The sequence below is a fragment of the Quercus suber genome, unplaced genomic scaffold (genome assembly GCF_002906115.3).
Source record: "Quercus suber isolate HL8 unplaced genomic scaffold, Cork oak 2.0 scaffold_311, whole genome shotgun sequence".
Lineage (NCBI taxonomy): Eukaryota > Viridiplantae > Streptophyta > Magnoliopsida > Fagales > Fagaceae > Quercus > Quercus suber.
The window spans coordinates 500,782-521,084 of NW_027069767.1; the positions used below are offsets into that span (position 1 = coordinate 500,782).

The following is a 20,303-nucleotide window of genomic DNA, read 5'->3' on the forward strand; positions in this document are numbered from 1 at the left end:
ACTAGAAAAATTTTAATTTTCTTTCTTTCGATCGATCGAAAGTGCTCGATCGATCGAAAAAATTAAGAAATTCGAACTTGATCCTCTGACTCTTTCGATTGATACTCGATTGACTTTCGATCGATCGAAAAAAACAATTCGATCGATCGACTAACAATCGAAAATCTATCGTTCTAAGAAGTCTGATCACTGTCTCATTCGATTAATCGAAAATAATTTTCGATCGATCGAAAATCGCGAAACTTGAATTCCAGAAATTTTTCTAAGACAGTTTTCTTCGTTTTTCATGAACAAACATCTTTCATACGAACATGGCAGACATAGTTTGATGTCAAAACTGAATTCTATTGATGCTATAGCCTTAAAACTCAATTTAACATACTTAAATTAAATTTAAACAACATCATAACATCAATTTCAGTTTTCATCAAATCATAGTTTCAACAACATGCAGAAAATTAAAACATAATCTTCTAACAATATGAAACTATCTTCTCCAATTCTAAAACTCACATAACATGTTAAACAATACGAAATTGAAGACCGCTCTGATACCATTTGATGGATATAAAGATAAATGCAGCGGAAAATAAGTTTTAAACGGATCTACTTCATTCGATATTGATAACACGTACAAAGTAAATTTCAGAATTAGAGAAACAAGAGATCGTACCTTGAAGCGGTGAATTTCAAAACAAAGATTGAAGCACTTGGGCTACTTTTAATCTTCACTCCAATTCCACTAACGCCCAAGATGTGTGGTCTCTCGATTGGTAACAAAGGGATGACTTGTAAGTGACAAAAACTCACATGCACACCATTTTCATGATGTTTTTCTCACTTCTATATTTCTGTACGTTTTCCCTTTTTATCTAACCAATTTATCTAATTGGGCCGGCCTTTTGGCCTTACCAATTGGGCTTAAGTGTGTGGCTTGGAGTGGGACCAAAAGGGACCAATAAGACACTAGCTCCAATGGGCCTTGGGCTTTTCTGTCAACTCTTGACAAGTCCAAAGTTACCATTAACTATTTTTAATGCCACTATATAAAAATAGTTGCACTCTAGGTCTTATCTATAAATTATATCCCAAGACTTTATTATACATGCAACCCTTCATAAAATATTCGTAGTAATACAAAGTCATTAATGTAGACTGCCACTTTGTAAATTACTACATCTTAATCCTTGAGTACCCGGTTTAATCCTTTAATGTTATTCATTATATATTTATGAAATCCAATTCCATAAATATATACTTTAGTCTTACTAAAGTGGTTAGGCCTAACTCTTTGAATAACAAACCCATTAAACTTATCTCAAGGGAATATTTTATATCTCCGTTAAGAGACTATGAATTCCATCTTGAGAATACATGTTCCATCAACACTAAATGTGGCTGCCCAACATACTGAGGTTTTGATCATAACTGTAGATCTCACTCCTGATATATCAAAGCAACCTACACCTCATGATCAGGTTCATTATTCTCTCAGGATTAAGAGTTCATGCAAATACAAGTCGTGAGATTTATTATTCAATTGACAGTCTTTAGGAGAATAATAAATCTCACAGCGGTCCAGTTCAATATGTCTTAACTCTTAAAACATATTAACACATCAACTAGAAGTCTCCACTTCCATGATCAAGACAAATCATCGTAGTTGATATGTTATAGTCTTCGCAGATGAAATGCCCAATTTCATCACCGACTACGAACTATAATTCTGAGTTTATAAAGAACTTGTGATTTATATCTTCTGTGACTCTTCACATAAATCACATACTATGCATCTCATGGACTATATGATAATGTCTGAATATTCATGTTACCATTATTTCAGATAATAATAAAACAAATTTATTAAACATAATATTAAGTCATACATAATGTCAAACACAATGTCACACTTAATATTATACATAGCATCTTACAATAGGATTTAAGGGCACCAATCCTAACAGAATTATGTTTGAATATTTGAAATGTTTTAAGTCCTTAAAACTACTTGTGTGTTTTTGGAACCTATTGTAAATTATAGCTTTGATATATGGAAAACTGATTATTTTCTAATCCATCTATGATATATTTTTAAGATTAAAATATTTTATCTATATACAATTTATTATTTTACAGATCTATTTGCTTGAAAAAACTTATTAGGACTTTGGTTACTTATTGAGTAGTCAACTCACCCTCCTTTTCCCCCTCCAGTTTCAAATTGTGAAGAATAGCAAGTTTTGGAATTTTTGCTGTTGTGTTGTGCACAGGGAAGGAAGCTTCATGATTTTGGGATTAGATGGTCTTGTAATAGCCTTATATCTATTAGCCAATTGGCGTTATGTACATGAAGTTTAGATTTTGTTTCTTTCGAATTATTGGAGATCTATTCATAATGAAATTGTTGAGGTATTTTGAATTTATTTTATGTAATTTTTTAGGATAAATTTTAGTTGCTGAGAATGCCTTGTACACTTGTAGGGTGCTTACTTTATAAGCGTATGACCATTTTCACGTGCCTATCTTAATAGTTGGGTTCAGGGAGTGACAAGGGCATTCCAATCAAGAAGGTTTCTTACATTGTAGAAACTCATTCTTGGCATAGCCACCATGCTACAGTTGAAGCAAGTACAACAATCTTTCCCTTTCTTTTTCTCAAGTGTGGAACTGCATTGTGGGTGCCATATATTGAATCCCAGAAATTTATGTCCTAGAAAAATATAAAGTGGGATTCTGTTAATGCAAGAAAGCAAGTTAAAAAATCAAATAAAAATTTATAGGGGGTTAATTCTTATAGAACCGCAGCTTTTAAAAAATCAAATAAAAATTTATAGGGGGTTAATTCTTATAGAACCGCAGCTTAGCATCAAGTTCCTAATAGATACGATCGTTTTAGTGTATTACTAATCTAATGTGCAAGAAAAATTTTGAAGTCTACGGTGTGAAGAATTTGTTGCAAAGGTTTTGAGTATTTGGATGTAAGTAGCCAGTAGGATTTGAACCAAAAAGCCTATTTCATAATGACAAACACATTATAACACTAGGCCAAAACATGCATTTGGTACTAAAATGTGTAAATTTATTAAGGGAAAGATAATTGTAAATCCTAGGAAGACATGATCACAAACATAATATAATAGGACAATATGCCATATTTTGGTGTCTCTCTAACAGGTAACATTTTTTAATAAATATTATGATAAAATAAAAAATACTTAAAATATGATTTGAAGTGTATATTTTGGTGTCTCTCTAATCTAGCATATGCTTTTCCCCTTTTTTTTTTTTTTTTATCTGATAATAACGTGTTTTTTTTTAATAGAAGCCAAAGAGCATATGTCCAAACATTAGGTTCTTACCAAATTAATTAAATACAAAATCAACTGAAAAAGAAAAAAGTAAATAAAGAGAGACAATACTATAAACTTTTCAACTGAAAAAAAAAAAAAAAAAATCTTATTCTGTTTTCTTAAATTTCTTAGATATCTTTCTCAGACATTTAATCAAACAGTTAAAGGTGGCATACTCAAAATTAATAATGCAATACACATTCTCTAGACTAGAGCTCATAGAAACCCAACCCCAAAAAATAAACTAAACCAAGAAATTCCCATAGAAATTCACTCATGGAAATAAAAATAAAAATAAAAATAAAAATAAAAAAAGAAAGAAAAAGAAAAAAACAAAGTTGAACGGCAGTGGAGGCACAAGCCACCGTTGAGACATTGGTAGCAATATGACGGAGCTACTTGTAACGGTGGCTCTGGTTCCACGCCTCTCTCCTCTCTCCGGTGGCTCTGGTTCTTTCCATTTGTTTCACGTTAATAACATTGAGTTGCTACTTTTTAATCTCACTTGTATCTCACATGACTTTATTCTATTAGTTTTTTAACACTAAGCTAACAGAAGTATTGATTTGGCAGTTGTGAATAATTTAAGGAGTAAATTGGCAAATATAAAAGTTGAGGGGGTCTTTTGGCTAGCAGTTGAAAATTTAGGAGGTGTATTAACATTTTTCCTAGTTTTATATGAGTGATGCTACAAATGATTTTGTCAACAACTTACCAAGTGAAGAATATGCTTATTCTATTAAATTACAAAAACTAGATGATGCAACTGTTGTGTACAACTCACAGCTATTGCAGATCAACAAAAGAGGAAGAGGAAACAAAGAGTCCTTTAAAATGTCAAAGCTTATGTTACAAATAATTTTAATTTCTCTTACAATAATGTAATCACCATTAGAAGGTGTTCTGTTATATGTTGAGAATACATAGCTTGCCTTGCAAAATAAGTGATGAAGGAATAGTTGATGTTATGTGTATATTTAAATTTTGAATGATGTTTGCCATAAAGGCATGTATACTTTACTACTAATACATGTATTGCACTATTTGTCTGATACAGATAGTTTTGTTTATGGAATTTATATATGATCATTACTCTGTTTACTTGCTAAATAAATAAAAAAGACTCTTTTGTTTTTATTCTATTTTCATTTTTAAAATTTTTAAAAAGTATATTTAACTCAGTTGAGTTGTTACACAAAATAAAAGAAATATTTCTTTTAAACGGTTGGAACATATTGTTTATTATGATTGTTATACTCATTGTAATTGTTTTTTAGTTTTTTTACAATAATTCATTTTGAGAGGGTTAAATATTTCTTTTAAACAATTGGAACATAAGGTTTATTGTGTAGGGAATTATCATTAACCCAATGGATGTATTTTATAGAGGTGTTGAAATAGAGACTTTGACACATACAATCTTTTTCACTCCAATATGAATTGCCCATAATATTTTGTATCTATAAAAATTCTTCTCCTGGCTTCAAACTCAAACTTTTCTCATAAACAATACTACTTTTGTTATTGAAAAAAAAAAAAAAAAAAAGAAGAAGAAGAAGAAGGAAAAACAACTACTAGACATTGCATGATTATCAGTAAAGGAAAAACCAAACAACCCGACAATCCAGTCTGTTATATGTTAGACAACACCTTTAAGATAAAATACCCGACTGTTTTGTTCTTAAAAGACATTACATTAAACGACGTCATTGGGTTATCTTGGCAAGTTAAAAATTTTTAGAGTTGCTTCCTTTCCAATCAAGTCTAAAATCTTAACAATTCATGCTAGGTTTATCAATTATGCTCCCAACAATCTCCCTCTATGTTCTTGATTTTTTTTTCTCCATTTTGTGAATTTTAATTTTTTATATATTATTTTGTTTCATTCTTCTCTCTTCAATTATTATGATTATTTGCTGGTGATATTTTCGCTTTTGAATCAATATGTATCAATTAATGCCATGGTTAACCATTTGTGTGACTTATTCCTTAAAATCCAAAGCGAAAAGGTTCATTTACCTTAACTAAATTTCTCTCAACCTGACAAAAAATGCATTTAATTTGATAAAATAAATTTTAGCATTTCTAAGAAATTTCCCTTGCATCGCACGAGTTAGTGACTAGTATAATATAAAACTGAAACATTTGACTTTTTTATTGACCGCTCTTATATAAATTAATGTCACGTATATATTTAAAAACACTAAACAATTATGACTTTTCATTTTTCAATAGGCACATTTTCATTTAATAGGCATATTTTTAGGCAATAGACACTTTTTGGTATATATATTACAACCTATCATACATATACCTATATATACAACATAAACTAATTTAGAGTCACATCAAAAAAACAAAAAAAAAAAACTAATTTAGAGACACAACATACCTATATATGGTGTTAGCACTTCTACTACTCTACATGTTAGCAAGTATAATGGAAAGATTTTTAAGTGACACACACACACATAAACAAATTACAATTTTACTATTAAGAGCTATTAAAAATTTAAAACTTCCAATAATTTTTAAAATATTTTTACTATTTTATTTGTTATTAAATTAAATTATATTATAAAAAATATTTTTTTATTAAGTCGTGCATCACACGAGCATAATACTAGTATGTGTATATATATATATATATAGAGAGAGAGAGAGAGAGAGAGAGAGAGAGAGAGAGAGAGAGAGAGAGAGAGAGAGAGAGAGAGAGAGATTTTTTTTTTTTTTTTATACAAGATATAATTTCTACTCTAGCCTAATCTAAGTATATATGTGTGTAAAGCTCCCTCCTCGAGACTTGAACTCTGGCTCTTACCCCCCATATCCCACAAGCATTTATACTTGTGGAGTGACCACCGCACTAAAGGTATGCGGTGGTAGAAGAGAGAGAATTTTAAGTTGTGAAGAAGTTGATACGAACAAAAAGGAGTTTATGTAAAAATCAAATACTTTCTTTCGCTACTTTATTATTAGAAAAAAAAAATGGCACGGGATGCCTATTTATCCAAACAGAAAAGAAATGTAGTCTAAAAAAATAACAAAAACATAGGTTGATACACAATAGTATTCAAATTCTGTCTTCTTTTTTTTTTTTCTTTTTTCTTTTTTCAATTCTATCTTATTTGCTTTTACATATACATACATATATATATATATATATTTTAAATTCTATCCTTTTTTTTTTTTTTTTTGTATAGGTAATTCTATCCTATTGATTTTAGGTTTTGTTGATAATATTTAGATAGACACAATTGTAGGTTTTAGTTGTATGGCACCAACCAACTAAAAATAATCTCTTTTTGAAAGTTTTTTTAAAAATATACAATTATTTTATCCAAAGAAATTATTAAGAATAAATAAAATGTTATTTTTATCTTAAAATTATTGCCATTTGGTGCAGCCACTTGGCACAACCATAGTTTCTAAGCCAAACTTTTATATATATATATATATATATATATATATTTATATACACACACATGTTGTGATACCTTATTGATGTGGATTGACTGAGATTTTCCCTTATCCATGGTTAAAAAAAGGCCTACTGGTGCTCGGGACTAAATCTAATTAACCCTCTAGAAATGAAAAATACTGCATAACCTAAAGAACTGAAACAAAGAAATCTGGATAATCCGATTTACAGGGAAGAGATAATCTTGAATATGAAAAGAACCAAAGAGCACAAGAGAAGACAAAAGGAGATTCACCATAAATAGTTGTGACTGGGATTCAATAGAAAGAAAGGTTGATGTTCACTGGCATTTGGCACGTGTGACCAAAAACAATTTATTGCTAAAAGTTGTGAAATTATGAATATTTAGATCAAATTTGAGACTGGTAAAATTTCTAATAGTTGAAGAATATTTAGATCAAATTTGAGACTGGTAAAATTTTTTATAGTTGAATAAAAGATTTAGAGTTCAATCCTTTTATGCCAAAAATCGATTAGTGTTTTGGTCTAATAATAAAGAGCAATCATCAAGAACGAACACCATAGGTTTAAACTCTTTAAAAATAAAAATTAAAATTAAAAGAAAAAATTGAAACTGAAATTTGTGACCTTCCAAACACTGAGTTTTTTTTTTTTTTTTTTTTTTTTTCACATGATTCGTCTTAAAAAAGAAAAAAAAAAAAGAGTTTAATTATACATGCACTAATTAATTGGTTTTTGGCAAATAATAATTGGGCCAAAAGTGAAGAAAAATAGCGGTGGAAGTGGAAGGAGTGAAGGACAATAAAAAGGACAAACGATGATGAGTGAGTGAAAAGGAAATTTTGATTGAGATTCCAAAATTTTGATAGTAGTGAAAAGGAGATTTCTATAAATAAAAATAAAAATTAAAAAAAAAAAGAAAAAGAAAAAAGAAAAAAAGAAAAGTGAAAAGGAAAAGGAAAGTCATCACGTGCGCGTTCTTTCGGTTGCTTCTTTTTTCCCAAAACAAATAAAATAAGATTCCATAAAGTCCCATTCCCGGCCGTGACGGTCCAGTCATCAATATAGCCGTTCTCTTTTGGCTTTTCACTCACTTTTTAAGTAACGACTCTCTTTCTTTTAATTCATATAAACCATCACTCACGCTTTCATCATCATCATTTTCCTTTCTTATCATCACTGCTCTTCAACAGTGGCAACTATAGCAAGCATTATGGCTAAAGTTAAACCTAGTACTCTCTCTCTTTTCCTTCTGATCCTATCCTTCATTTCAGGTTTTCATCTCTTTCTCCTAGGTTTCAGTATATTTTGAAGTACACCCTAGGCTAGAATGATGGTGACTTTGCACTCAGTACTCATACTTTCTTTTTTAGCATGTATATATGCTTTATTCCTTAATTTTCATTCAACGAATCTTTTAGTTTAGTCTTAATCTCAACTGGGTTTCTAACATTTCAAAACTAATTACTACTCGGGTATCGCTTAATTATAGCTATTTCACGAGCTACATTTAGTTTCAACACTATGGCATTGATTAATTACTGCTATTCTATTTTCTTCTTTAGATCTAAATATGGAGTTTAATTAAAAATTGTCTGTGATTTGCTTCAAGCTGTTCACTTTATTTAGATCTGAACTGGCTCTTTCGTATTCTAGATTGCAAACTTTATTTTCTTCTCACATTCCTTAACCTTAATTTATTAAGGTAATCAAGTGTTGTAAGCAACACTTACCTGAAATTAAAAGTGGGGTTACATGCATTGTCAGAAATCTTAAATATCAAGATGGCAATTTAAATTTTTCCTTTAAATTATGTCATTATAAAGGGTGGCTCCCAGTACACTCTCATTGTATTTCAATGCATGTAAGACTTACTTTTTACATGTCCTGCTTAAAATTTGCAGGGGGAATATGATTATGGCAAATGGACAGGTAACATCAAGTTCCTCATTCCCAAAAAATATAACTAGAACTCAGAATAAAATAATAGAGTTGTTGGTCTGATCTGATTTTGTGGAATTTCAGAAAACTTGGTGTGTGGCTAAGCCTTCCTCTGACCAGGCAACCCTGTTAGGAAACATCAATTTTGCATGCTTTCAGGTTGATTGCCAGATTTTGCGTAGGGGTTGCCCTTGCTATGCTCCTGATAACCTCATAAACCATGCATCCATAGCCATGAATCTCTATTACCAGGCCAAGGGAAGGAACCATTGGAATTGTGATTTCAGAAACTCTGCTCTCATTGTCCTGACTGATCCAAGTAAGACATAAAAATATTTGCAAATTATTGAATTAATATGGTAGTATGGTATATCACTTAATATATATGTAAATAATGAAATGACTCGTAGTTCCAAACCTTGAAATTTCACATGCATAGTTAAATGTTTTTTTTTTCCTGGTTGATCTTGAAATATTTACTGCACACTTTGTGAAATTGTGATTCAATATGTAAAGAGTGTTATTGTTTGTGCTAAGAGATTATCCTTTTTTTATTTGAATGGCAGGTTATGCTAATTGCATTTACGCGTAGTGGTTGGAGTAAGAAAGGTTGTAAACTTGTAATTTGGGCTGAGAGCAAAACTATGTGGAACTTTGTTGTTTCCTGAATTTAGCTTGTACTTTCTACCAATAGCTACTTAGATATGAAATATATTGCTGCAGATAAACGGCAAAACCAAGTTAACATTTGAATTTAGATTCGTTTTATTAGGTGCACTGGTTCCTACTACATCCTACTTCCCAGCCAGCAAAAATATTTCATTAATGATTAACAGTTGTAAAAAAGAAATATGGGTGAGGAACTGGTCCAAATTCAACCTGCCATAACAATCCATGTTTTCACTTGAACTTTGGACTATTCCTCAAGTCTGGATGGCTGGCCACTTGCGATTTGACTAGCTTACTTGTTGGTTTTGTCCTAAAAAAAAATTATCAAATTGTTTTATAATAATTTTAATAACTCCAATAAAATCTCCATCAAAATAAGTTGTGCCTTGTTGTCTTCCTCACAGTGATCTTTGAATTTTTTTTTTCTTCCCTTTTGCATTGTTTTTGGGACTTTTATATTGCTTTCATTATTAAAAACATAAAGCAAAATTTTAAAGCAAAATGTTTCTTTTTAATTGTGTATGTTAGGAGAAGATTTTGGGACTTTTACATTCCTTTTATTTTTACTAGTGTGTGATTCTGTGCATATGTATGGATACAATTAAAAATAATTACAATTATACAGTTCAAATTATAACTTTTTATTAGAAGAGGTTCAAATTATACATGGTATTAACTTACACCTTTTTAAACTATACATTTCTAAAATATGTAATGGTATTTTATATATATATATATATATATATATATAATTTAGAATTTAATTGGATTTAGACTTTTTGGTTTTTGCACCCAATAATTCACTTGCCACAAAAAAAAAATTTAAAAAAAATTAGTTGGACACATGGCGCAAAATTGAACTCCAATTGAAATCCAATTTATAATCTAATTGGATTTGGACTCTTCAATTTTTACACTCAATAATTCACCTGGCACAAAAATTAAAATTAGATGGGACACATAATTGAAATCAAAATTGAAAATCCAATTGAAATCTAATTTGATTTTCTCTGACTTTTGACTTTTAATATATATATATATATAGATAGATTATTGAGAACATAAAGCAACATTTGAGAGAGAGAGAGAGAGAGAGAGAGAGAGAGAGAGAGAGAGAGAGAGAGAGAGAGAGAGAGAGAGAGAGAGAGAGAGATAGAGGCTTTTCCTTAGTAAAAACAAGAAATATTTGATATTTGTGGGGGCTTTTGCTAAATATTGTCATTAGGCAAAATGATTCTTTTTAATTGTATATGTCAGGAGAAGGTTTTGGACTAAAATGGATATATTGGGCAATTTTTCAAAGGGTCATTGCGAACTCAACCAAAATAAAAGGGACCCAAAGTCAAACCAATTGAAATAAGAGTTCTCAACAGAGTCGTCCAATATTCAAATCTCCCGTCTCCCAATTATTAAATAAAATAAAATAAAATAATTTAGGAAAAAACTATATATATATATATATATATATATTCTATTACACTTGAAGAATTTTAGAGGCATCAATTTAGGAAAAAACTAACTAATTTAACAAAATCCCCAAATTTGTAAAACCCAATTTCTCAGATCATATGCAAGCCAACTCTTTTTTTTTTTTTTTTTTTTTTTATTTGAGATAGAAATCCTATTTTAGTATAAGGGCAAAACTTAAATACAATACATTAGGTTCACCTTTTAAAGTTTAAAGACACCTGTCCACTAACTTAACAGTGAAATTGTTGTTTAACACTTCGTTTTTTCTTTTTCTTTTCCCTGTTTCTGTGTCTCTAACTATTGAACTCCCGAGGAAAACACAAACGCTCCTATCATTCTCTCTCTCCCTCTCTATTCTTCTTTTTATCTCTTTCTTTCATTCTCTCTTGCTCAAATTGGATGAAATAGATGAATCTAGCTCTTTGTTTTCACAGATTGGTTGGCTGGCACTAAGAAAATTCGTTGGTATGTATTGGCTAAATCTCATTATAGGTTTCCAATTCTAGTTGTCGGGTTTGTGTTATTTTGAGGTTTTGTAGAGTTTTTCTTTGTTGATTATGATCTGGGTGTCAATTTTTGTTATTGGGTCTGCGTTATTATTGCTTTGGTTTGTTTTGATTTGGGTTTTCAATTCTAGCTGCTAGGTTTGTGTTATTTTGAGGTTTGGTAGAGTTTTCCTTTGGCTATTTCTAATAAAGGTTTCAATTTTGGTTAATGGGCCTATCTTAGTATTGCTTTGGTTAATTTTGATTTGGGTTTTCAATTCCAGCTATTGGGTTTGTGTTATTTTAAGGTTTGGTAGAGTTTTCCTTTGGCTATTTCATTAGGCAATCAAGTTAAAAGCACCTACAATTGTTTTAATTAGCTTCCTTTGTCTGATAACATTAACAGAGGAGAATCACTTAGCACTTTAGCTTCTTTTTTTTTTTTTTTGGCTAGTTTGTAGTTGCTTAACATTTTTGCTATTGTTTTTCAGCTCAGATGGAGTTGCTTAACATTTTTGGGTAGCTTCCTTTGGTTAATTTTAATTTGGGGTTTCAATTTCTAGTTGCTGGGTTTGTGTTATTTTGAGGTTTGGAAGAGTTTTCCAATGGTTGAGTTCACCGTGATGAAATTGAGTTATATATTTTTTTTCAATGTCTGATGTTTGTCTTTGGTTTTTGATTAATAGTTCAAATCAAAAATTTGAAATTGGAAAGGTAAAAGATTCTTAGAAGAGCAATCATATACTAATCTTAGAGAATTAAATACAAATATCTTGATTTGCATATTTTGGAAGTTGCTGGATTGATATTAGCAATACCTGGAAATGTTTTAATGGCTAGTGAATTTTTTTAGTTTATTTGTCATATCTTCTAAGGCTGCTCTGGTGAATGGTCACTAACATTGTAAGGGCACAATTTGCTCCTAAAGCCCAAATGAAATGGACAAAGGCCTAAAAAGCCCAAAACAATGAATTTGTAGAGAGTGAGCTAGAAACGGAACTTCAATGAGTTGGACAACAATCACAATAGGCTAATTGTTGCTTGAAAGCATAAACAAACAGTTTTAGGTAAGGAAAATCCTCCTCGGCAATGTCCGAGGAAGGTTGCTCTTATGTATTTCTCTTAGACTTAACCACAGTTACAGTTCTTAAGTGTATAGTGATTTTCTACAGATTCTCTAATGATCCCTTTACAATGGGATTTTCCTCCTTTATATTCCCCTTCCTTACTTCATCTCAGCCCTCTACATGTAGATCAGATTGCTAGCTTTGATACTTGACCCATCAGCACCTTCCTGAAGTCTTGGCGGGTAGCTGTAAGGCTTAATGTTACTGTTCAGGTATCATCTCCACATTAATGCGGCCAGGAGGTTAGCTGCAGAGCATTTAATGCGGTGGTAGCAGCTTTCTTCTCAAATATTTCACAACTCTCTTTTGTCTTATCTCCACCTGATGTTTATCCATACTAGTATGATCGTCTATTACTTTGTTCTTGATGAAAGGTCAAACTTATGACCTTTGCTCTGTTCAACCGAGGACATACTTCTCCTCAGACAATATTTCCAATTCCTTATGACCAAACCCCTTCCACGGACCATTGTCCTGTAGGCCTCCATCATCATTACCTATCCTCAGACTACTTGATATCCTCAGACATGGCCTACGGCCCAATAACCATATTTGGGCCTTTTATCCCTAAAAACATTGTAGCTTGATTTTTAAATGGGGCACGGCATTGATTGGTTGCTAATTTAGAACACCAATCCATGTTACTCCTATTGATTCTTTCTTCATGCATACACACTGCAAAACATTTTTTTTTTTTTAACTTCTTTCAACAATTCCATTATATATTGTAGTAATTTTTTATGTTTTTTGTGAACTTAGCTCATCAAAAGCAATAAGTTGTGTCTGTTAATTTACAGGTTATGGAGAAAGATGGGAAGAGCAACCTTGAAGAAGTTGTGTCTGTTGATTCAGAGGAAGGTACAACTCCAAAAATCAGAGAAAATGCAAAGACTAAAGAAGATATTACTCCAAAAATTGGATTGGAGTGTGATTCAGAGGATGAGGCATATCTATATTATAATATATATGCTAGATATGTTGGATTCAGTATTCGTAGAGATTGGCTAAACAGAAGTATGGCAAATAAAAAAACTATCATATCCTGCAAGTATTGTTGTTTTAAAGCTGATTACAGGAGGAAGTTGCATATGAAGGAAAGAAATCTAGAATGGAATTAAGATGTGGTTGTGAAGCCCAAATGTTTTGTTATCGCTTATCTGTTTATTTACTGATGCGTGTTTTGGGTACTTTTATTGTTATAACTTATCAAGTGTAACTTCATTAATATTGGGTACTTTTTCTGGTCCAAATTAACTACTGACCTTTTGATCATTTGAACTGTTTTTGCCTTACTGCTCTTTTCTTCCTCTGCACTGTTTTTCTACATTGGGTAGCTATTGTTTTTTTCCTCTGCACTAGTTTTCCTGCACTGGATAGCTGCTACTTGCAATGTGTGGGCTATTATTTTCTTATTCTGCACTGATTTCCCTCTTGGCACCAAATTTAGTTGGCAACACTGGTTTTAGTTTTGTTGTAGTTTAGCTCCAACTACATGTATTGTTTTGTTTCCCCTGACTAACCCCATGTCTATACTTCTTTGTATACAAACTATATTAATAATATATTTATGATCTATCTTTACCTCCCAAAAACAAAAACAATATCATTTCACATCACAGAAAATTATTCTCATATACACAAATATGCACTTCCACACATAAATTTAACTGCACATCTGCACACATAGCCCTTAGTTCCCACTATTATCTTTAAGTACAGGCAAATGAAGGCTGGTGTGGACTCTTTTTATAAAGGATGAGGCAACCTGTGGTGAAGATAGAGCCAAAACTGACTATAAATTCAAATGAAATGGTGTAAACGCCCCACTTATAACTCAAAAAAAAGGGACTTAGTTTCGATAATAAAATGAAGTTAATAGTGTTTTATTAAATTGTGAACTCACATTACAAATATCACATGGCATATTGCAAAAGAGAGTGCACTAAAGTAAAAAAACAATTCACTAATTAAATACAATGCTTATTGTGTAGTTTTTAAATAACTTGCAATTGTACAGAATAATTTGAATATATTCAACAACTTAAGTCGTACTGCCTATTCAATCTAACATGTCTCTCTGCCGTTTGAAATGGTTGAGCTGCAAATCACTTTATGTCTCAAGACATTTGAAATGGTTGAGCTACAAATCACTTTATGTCTCCATGTTGTATAAATCTTTTGTCCAAACAATGCATAGATTTTTGGATATTATAATTGTTTCTTTCAGTTCTCCTACGGGGCTTAACACTGATGCATCTTGATACTAAGATGTTCTTTCCAATCAGTGAGGAGATATAACAAGATCAGTCCGCGATCAACTCATTCTGGTGAATGAGAATAGATTTTTTGGGTAGGCTTTAATAGACCAGGAATGAATGGTCAATCCTTGAGATGCATCCCTCATAAATCTTGAAGTGGCAAACTTTGCCAATCTGTCCGCCTATGCACAAGTCAAAACCAAGGCAAAATGAGAAATATTAACAAAAATAGTCAGAAGATGGTAAAATTTCATTTCTAAATAATCAAACAAAGTGAATAACTATACACACAATATTTCAAGAATAATAAGTGCCAACATAAATTTTGAACCATGTTTTGAACTTTAGCTTGTAAACAATAAAACCTCCAGTTGGAAAAGGAAATTTAATTGTGAATCTTGAGATCCATTGTCATTCTTTAATTTTTGGTCAAAGGATGAATTAGATTTATTCAACCAATTCAATTTGGTTTCACCAATAAATTATAAAAGTTGTATATGAATGAATAGGTACATACCCTAAATCAGCAATGACAATGCTGACATTATCTTCTGGTCGTTAGTCTTGCAGGGCATGTGCATTTTTAGGTCATTATACCTTCCCCAGTAAAATACCTAACCAATCTGTGTAGATTAAAAAAAAATGATCATTTAATTCATTACCAGAACTGCTTGAGCTAATGCTTCACAAATCACAAACTAGCTGAAATCATAACAAGAGGAAAGTTAACACTGCCCATGTTTAAAATATAAATGAAAAGAAAAGAATATGCAATTTATACTGGCTTTAAGGTTATATGGGACCAATTTACTAAGTACTAGCACTACACCTGAACATCTGCATGCTATCAAAGTTGATTTCTAACAAAAGCAACTGCATCAAAGCTAAAAAGCAATAGCAAAAATGTTAAGCAACTGGAAACCAACCAAGAAAGACTACAATTTAAAGGACTGTCAAATTCATTATCGACAAGAAAGACTACAATTCAAAAATAAAATCTTTTAAGTCTTGAAGACATCAATGGGATTCAGCCATCCGTGACCACTTTCCTTAGAGATCAAAGACAGAATCAAAGCCATGGAAAAGATGTTAGAGATTGCTATGACTTATAGGTCATAAATATTAATAGAACTTTGACATGTTTGATCTCCCACATTCTCACAAAAATAGGATATTTAAACGGAGCACAAGGAAACTTATTCCTTTATTTTCAGCACACATATATTTCTATAATCATAAAGTAAACATTCTTCTCATTATCTTGGTGATCAATCTGGAAAATTATTTTAAGTTGTAATTTATGCTCCCTTTTGATCTAAACAAATATCCTATGTAATATATATATTACTTGGTGAAGCCAAATGACATTTTACATTGTTCCATCTTACCCCAAGAAAAGATTAAATTGCTCTTCCAAAGGGCATCAACAGATACCAGGAGTGAGCTATTGAGTGGATGTGGTTTTATCACCACAGCACAAAATGTCATAATAGAGCAAGATATCTAAACTTCACTACACAAAATTATCTTTTCAAGTAACATTGAACACCATTTTAATTATTTGGGGAGTTTTTCACATCTGATAGGGAAAGCTATAATTTTTATTTTTGTATTGAACATAAAATATGTAACCACTTTAAGAACCAAATCACTAAGATTTTAAAAGGAGTCAATACAAACAATTGAAATTGACAGCAAATTTTTTGTCTTGTTCCTAAAATACATCACAGCAGGCATGGAATACGTGATGCTATTGGGAGACAATCCTAGTCCCTTCATTTCAAATAGAACTTCCACAGCCTTTTGCAATTGATCTCCATCAACTAGTAAAGTCTCTAATGGTTGTATAAGAGATCTGTGGTTCAATCCCCGCCTACACCAAAAACTAATTGGTGTCTTGGTTTAATGATAAAGAGTTATCACCGGGTGTGAATGCCACAGATTTCAACTCTCTCAATTTCACTATGTGATTTCTAGAAAATCCTCACCATACTCGTAATTTGAATATCACAAACCCAACAGCTAGAATTGAAAACCCAAATCAAAACATACCAAAGCACTCAATAACAAAAACTGATACCCAGATCATAATCAACAAAGAAAAACTTTACCAAACCTCAAAATAACACAAACCTAACAACTAGAATTGAAAACTTATAATGAGATTTAGCCAATACATACCAATGAATTTTCTTAGTGCCAGCCAACCAATCTACGAAAACGAAGCATGTCTATTGATTCAGAGAGCTAGATTCATCTATTTCATCCAATTTAAGCAAGAGAGTAGGAAAGAAAGAGAGAATGAGAAGAACAAAGTGGGAGAGAGAGAACGAGAAGAGCATAGTGGGAGAGAGAGAACAGTAGGAGAAAGATAGAAATAAGGGAAATAAAAAGAAATAACGGAGTGTTAAATGGCAGTTTCACTGTTGAGTAAGGGGACAGGAAAGTTACCATGGCTTTTGAATGGAGTTGTGGTGTACCTTTGTGTTATGTAAGGTTGAATTTAATCAACCGTTCTATTGGCTTTATTCCGTGCCAATTTTCTTGTAATTCAACATCTAGAAACTTTGTATTTAGGTGAGAATCGTGTAAGAGTAGTGTGTAAGAGAGTGTGAAGAAAAAGCTCAAGAGTGTGCACTCAGCAGGGCCTCGCGACTGGATCTCACAGCTAGCAAGTCTCCAAAGGAGGCACACGTGTGAAACATGCAGAGAAGCTGAAGAGTCACGTCAGCTGGAGCACTATAGGACAAAACTTCCAGTCTAGCCATTATGTTAGCTCGTGACTCAGTCAAGTCGCGAGGCCAAGTCACCAAACTACTCTGTTTAGAAAAAACTGACCTTTCACATTCCAAACACACACTAGTATAAATATCCCTTACACTCACGTATTGTAGAGAGTTTCCAGATAGAATTTTGAGAGAGAAACTCTAGAGAAAAACAAGATTAACTCATCCACAATCTTCGTCCTTGTTTCTCCAAATTCCTCTACTATCACCCTCTCCATTGTTACATTCTTGAGATGTACATTTAGCCAAATCCTTATCTCACCATACCCATATCAGTGAAAAGGTTATTTAGTGCTTGGGAAGCAGTTAGGAAAGGACCAATTGATCTTGGTTGATAGGCTATAGCGGAATCTGGTAAGCTAGAGAAGACAAAGGTTCAGCGCAACCTTGTTGGATCAAGAAGCTTGGAGGGCTTAGGTATACTGGGTAGATTAGGCTTGGAAGGTCTTTTACTGTTCATGTATCCCAACTTGATTCTCTAGTGGATTATTGACCGCTTGGAAGGCGGCAGAGAGGTTTTACGCTGAAGACTTCAGTTTCCACTTTGATAACACATCGCTGTATTGTCTTTGTGTTTGCATCTCTCTTCCCTTAATCTTTGTTATTTAATTTCTGCTGTGGTTGTGATTTTATTTGGTTTAGATTGTTCTATCAATTCTGTTTTAGCATATTTTCATATTCCGCACATACATTGTTTGATAATAAGCTTGAATTGGTAATTTATTATTTGGGGGTCTAAACGTTCATAGGTGTTTTACACACATTTTGAACAATCATGTTAGAACCCCTTTCTCTCTCCCTTGTGTGTGTGTGTGTTTGTTTCTCAAAAAAAAAAAAAAAAAAAAAGTAAAGGGACAAGTGTTTAAATTTTAAAAATGATACCTAAGATACTATATTTAAGTTTTGCCCCTTTTGAAAATAAGCTAACTTTTATTTTTTTATATCATAACTATCCTTTTAAAAATAAGCTAACTTTTATTTTCTTATCTCATATTTAACAAATAAAATACTGGAAATTACCAGATACAAAATGGACATTAAAGGAAGTTTGGGCAATTAGGTTATGGATATTATCTATGGTGTCAACAATGGTGATTTGGGGTCATGCACGGTGGTTGGGTTGTGGGCGCTAGATATGTAGTTGAATTCTTGGCAATGGTTGAGTTAGTAATGGTGAATGACGAAGCTAGGTTATTGTTCTCAACACTCCAACTGGTTTGTTTTTTAATAGATTTTCTTCATTTGGATTGCATTTTACTGGATTTATTGATAACGTTGGTTTTGTGCATCTGTGTTCATGTTCTTGTGGTTTATAGTTCTTGAAATGTCTGTTGGAAAATGTTGCTATGGATCAAATTTGCTCTTTTGAGCTTTTAGTTCTCGCTTAAATTGCCTTCAAGTTCATGGTCATTGGGCCGGAGGTGGAGAGGTTTTTATAATTTTTTATCCTGTTGGGATGGAAATGCAACAGTGAGCAAAAAAGTGAGAGCTATGTTCTTTAAGTATGTTTATTAGCAAGAAAGATATAGAATACTGATTGAAGGCCCTTGTCTCTCGATCAACACAGTTGATCCTTCAGGCATAACGCTAATATTATAATAAACTAGTCGCATACTCGCACATTACATGTGATAATTTTTTTAGGATGATCTCATTAAATATATTTTTTATAAATATTATTATTTTAGTTTTAACCATTGATTTTTCATTATTTTTTAAGTTAATAAAAATCTTAAATATATGTTTTTTTTTTGAACCTTCATATATATATATATATATATATATATAATGTGAATCTTCACATAGTTTAAAGTATAAGTTAATAAAAATCTTAAATATATGTTTTTTTTTTTAACCTTCATATATATATATATATATATATATAATGTGAATCTTCACATAGTTTAAAGTAAACTCAATATACTCCATTCCTTTATATGAGTAAACCATAGATTACTACTCCATAATGATAGTGACTAATTAATTTTATTATTTTTTTAATGATCTCATTTGTAATGCTTCTTACCATTATCATATATTTACTAACTGATGATTTGCATTACAAAGACGTTAAATGAGAGGTAGAATCATTCTCTGTATATTCATCTCTATTTTATTTTTTACCTATCCTTACAACTCTTTGTTTTCCAATTAACGGTTACAAATTAGCGTTTGTTTTTTTTTTCTTTATATGCTCTTTATTACTTTGTATTGTTTTTATCTTTACCATCTCTCTCTCTCTCTCTCTCTCTCTCTTCATTGGCAACCGATCGTTTTCCAAAATTTGATAATAATTCTATGACGTTGAATATGCATTATTAGTTTATGAAATTAAGTTCGAAAATGTGTTAAAAACACAAGAGCTGTTTAGACCCCCAAATTAAAAATGACGACTAGATTGCTTTTACTCTAACTTCTCTAAGTGCGAAAACAGGAGTAAATAAAGCGCAATTAACTGATCTACTCTAATGCATAAACATGAACAACAAATAATAAAAGTAAAGTACAAGAGTAAATGAAGAGAGATGCAAACACAAGATAATACAACAATGTGTTATCAAAGAGGAAATCGAAAAACTCAGCGAAAAACCTCTTCGCCGCCTTCTAAGCGGTAAATCAATCCACTAGACAATAAGTTGGGATACACGAATAGCAATAGACCCTCCAAGCCTAATCTACCCAATGTACCTAAGTCCTCCAAACTCTTACTCCAACAAGACTTCTCGGAACCGTGTCTTGTCTAGACTTCTAGATCCCGCATTTCGCCAAATTGCA

At 31.7% G+C, this 20,303-nt stretch overlaps 1 protein-coding gene across 1 annotated transcript; it reads left to right on the plus strand.

The window, feature by feature from the left end:
- The first annotated feature begins 7,886 nt into the window (after positions 1-7,886).
- On the plus strand, positions 7,887-9,486 carry LOC111989277 (glucan endo-1,3-beta-D-glucosidase). Its single transcript, XM_024021060.2, has 4 exons — positions 7,887-8,066; positions 8,696-8,724; positions 8,818-9,052; positions 9,300-9,486. Exons 1-4 carry the CDS (start codon positions 8,006-8,008, stop codon positions 9,323-9,325), a joined length of 351 nt encoding a protein of 116 aa, XP_023876828.1. The 5' UTR covers positions 7,887-8,005; the 3' UTR covers positions 9,326-9,486.
- Positions 9,487-20,303: the final 10,817 nt, after the last annotated feature.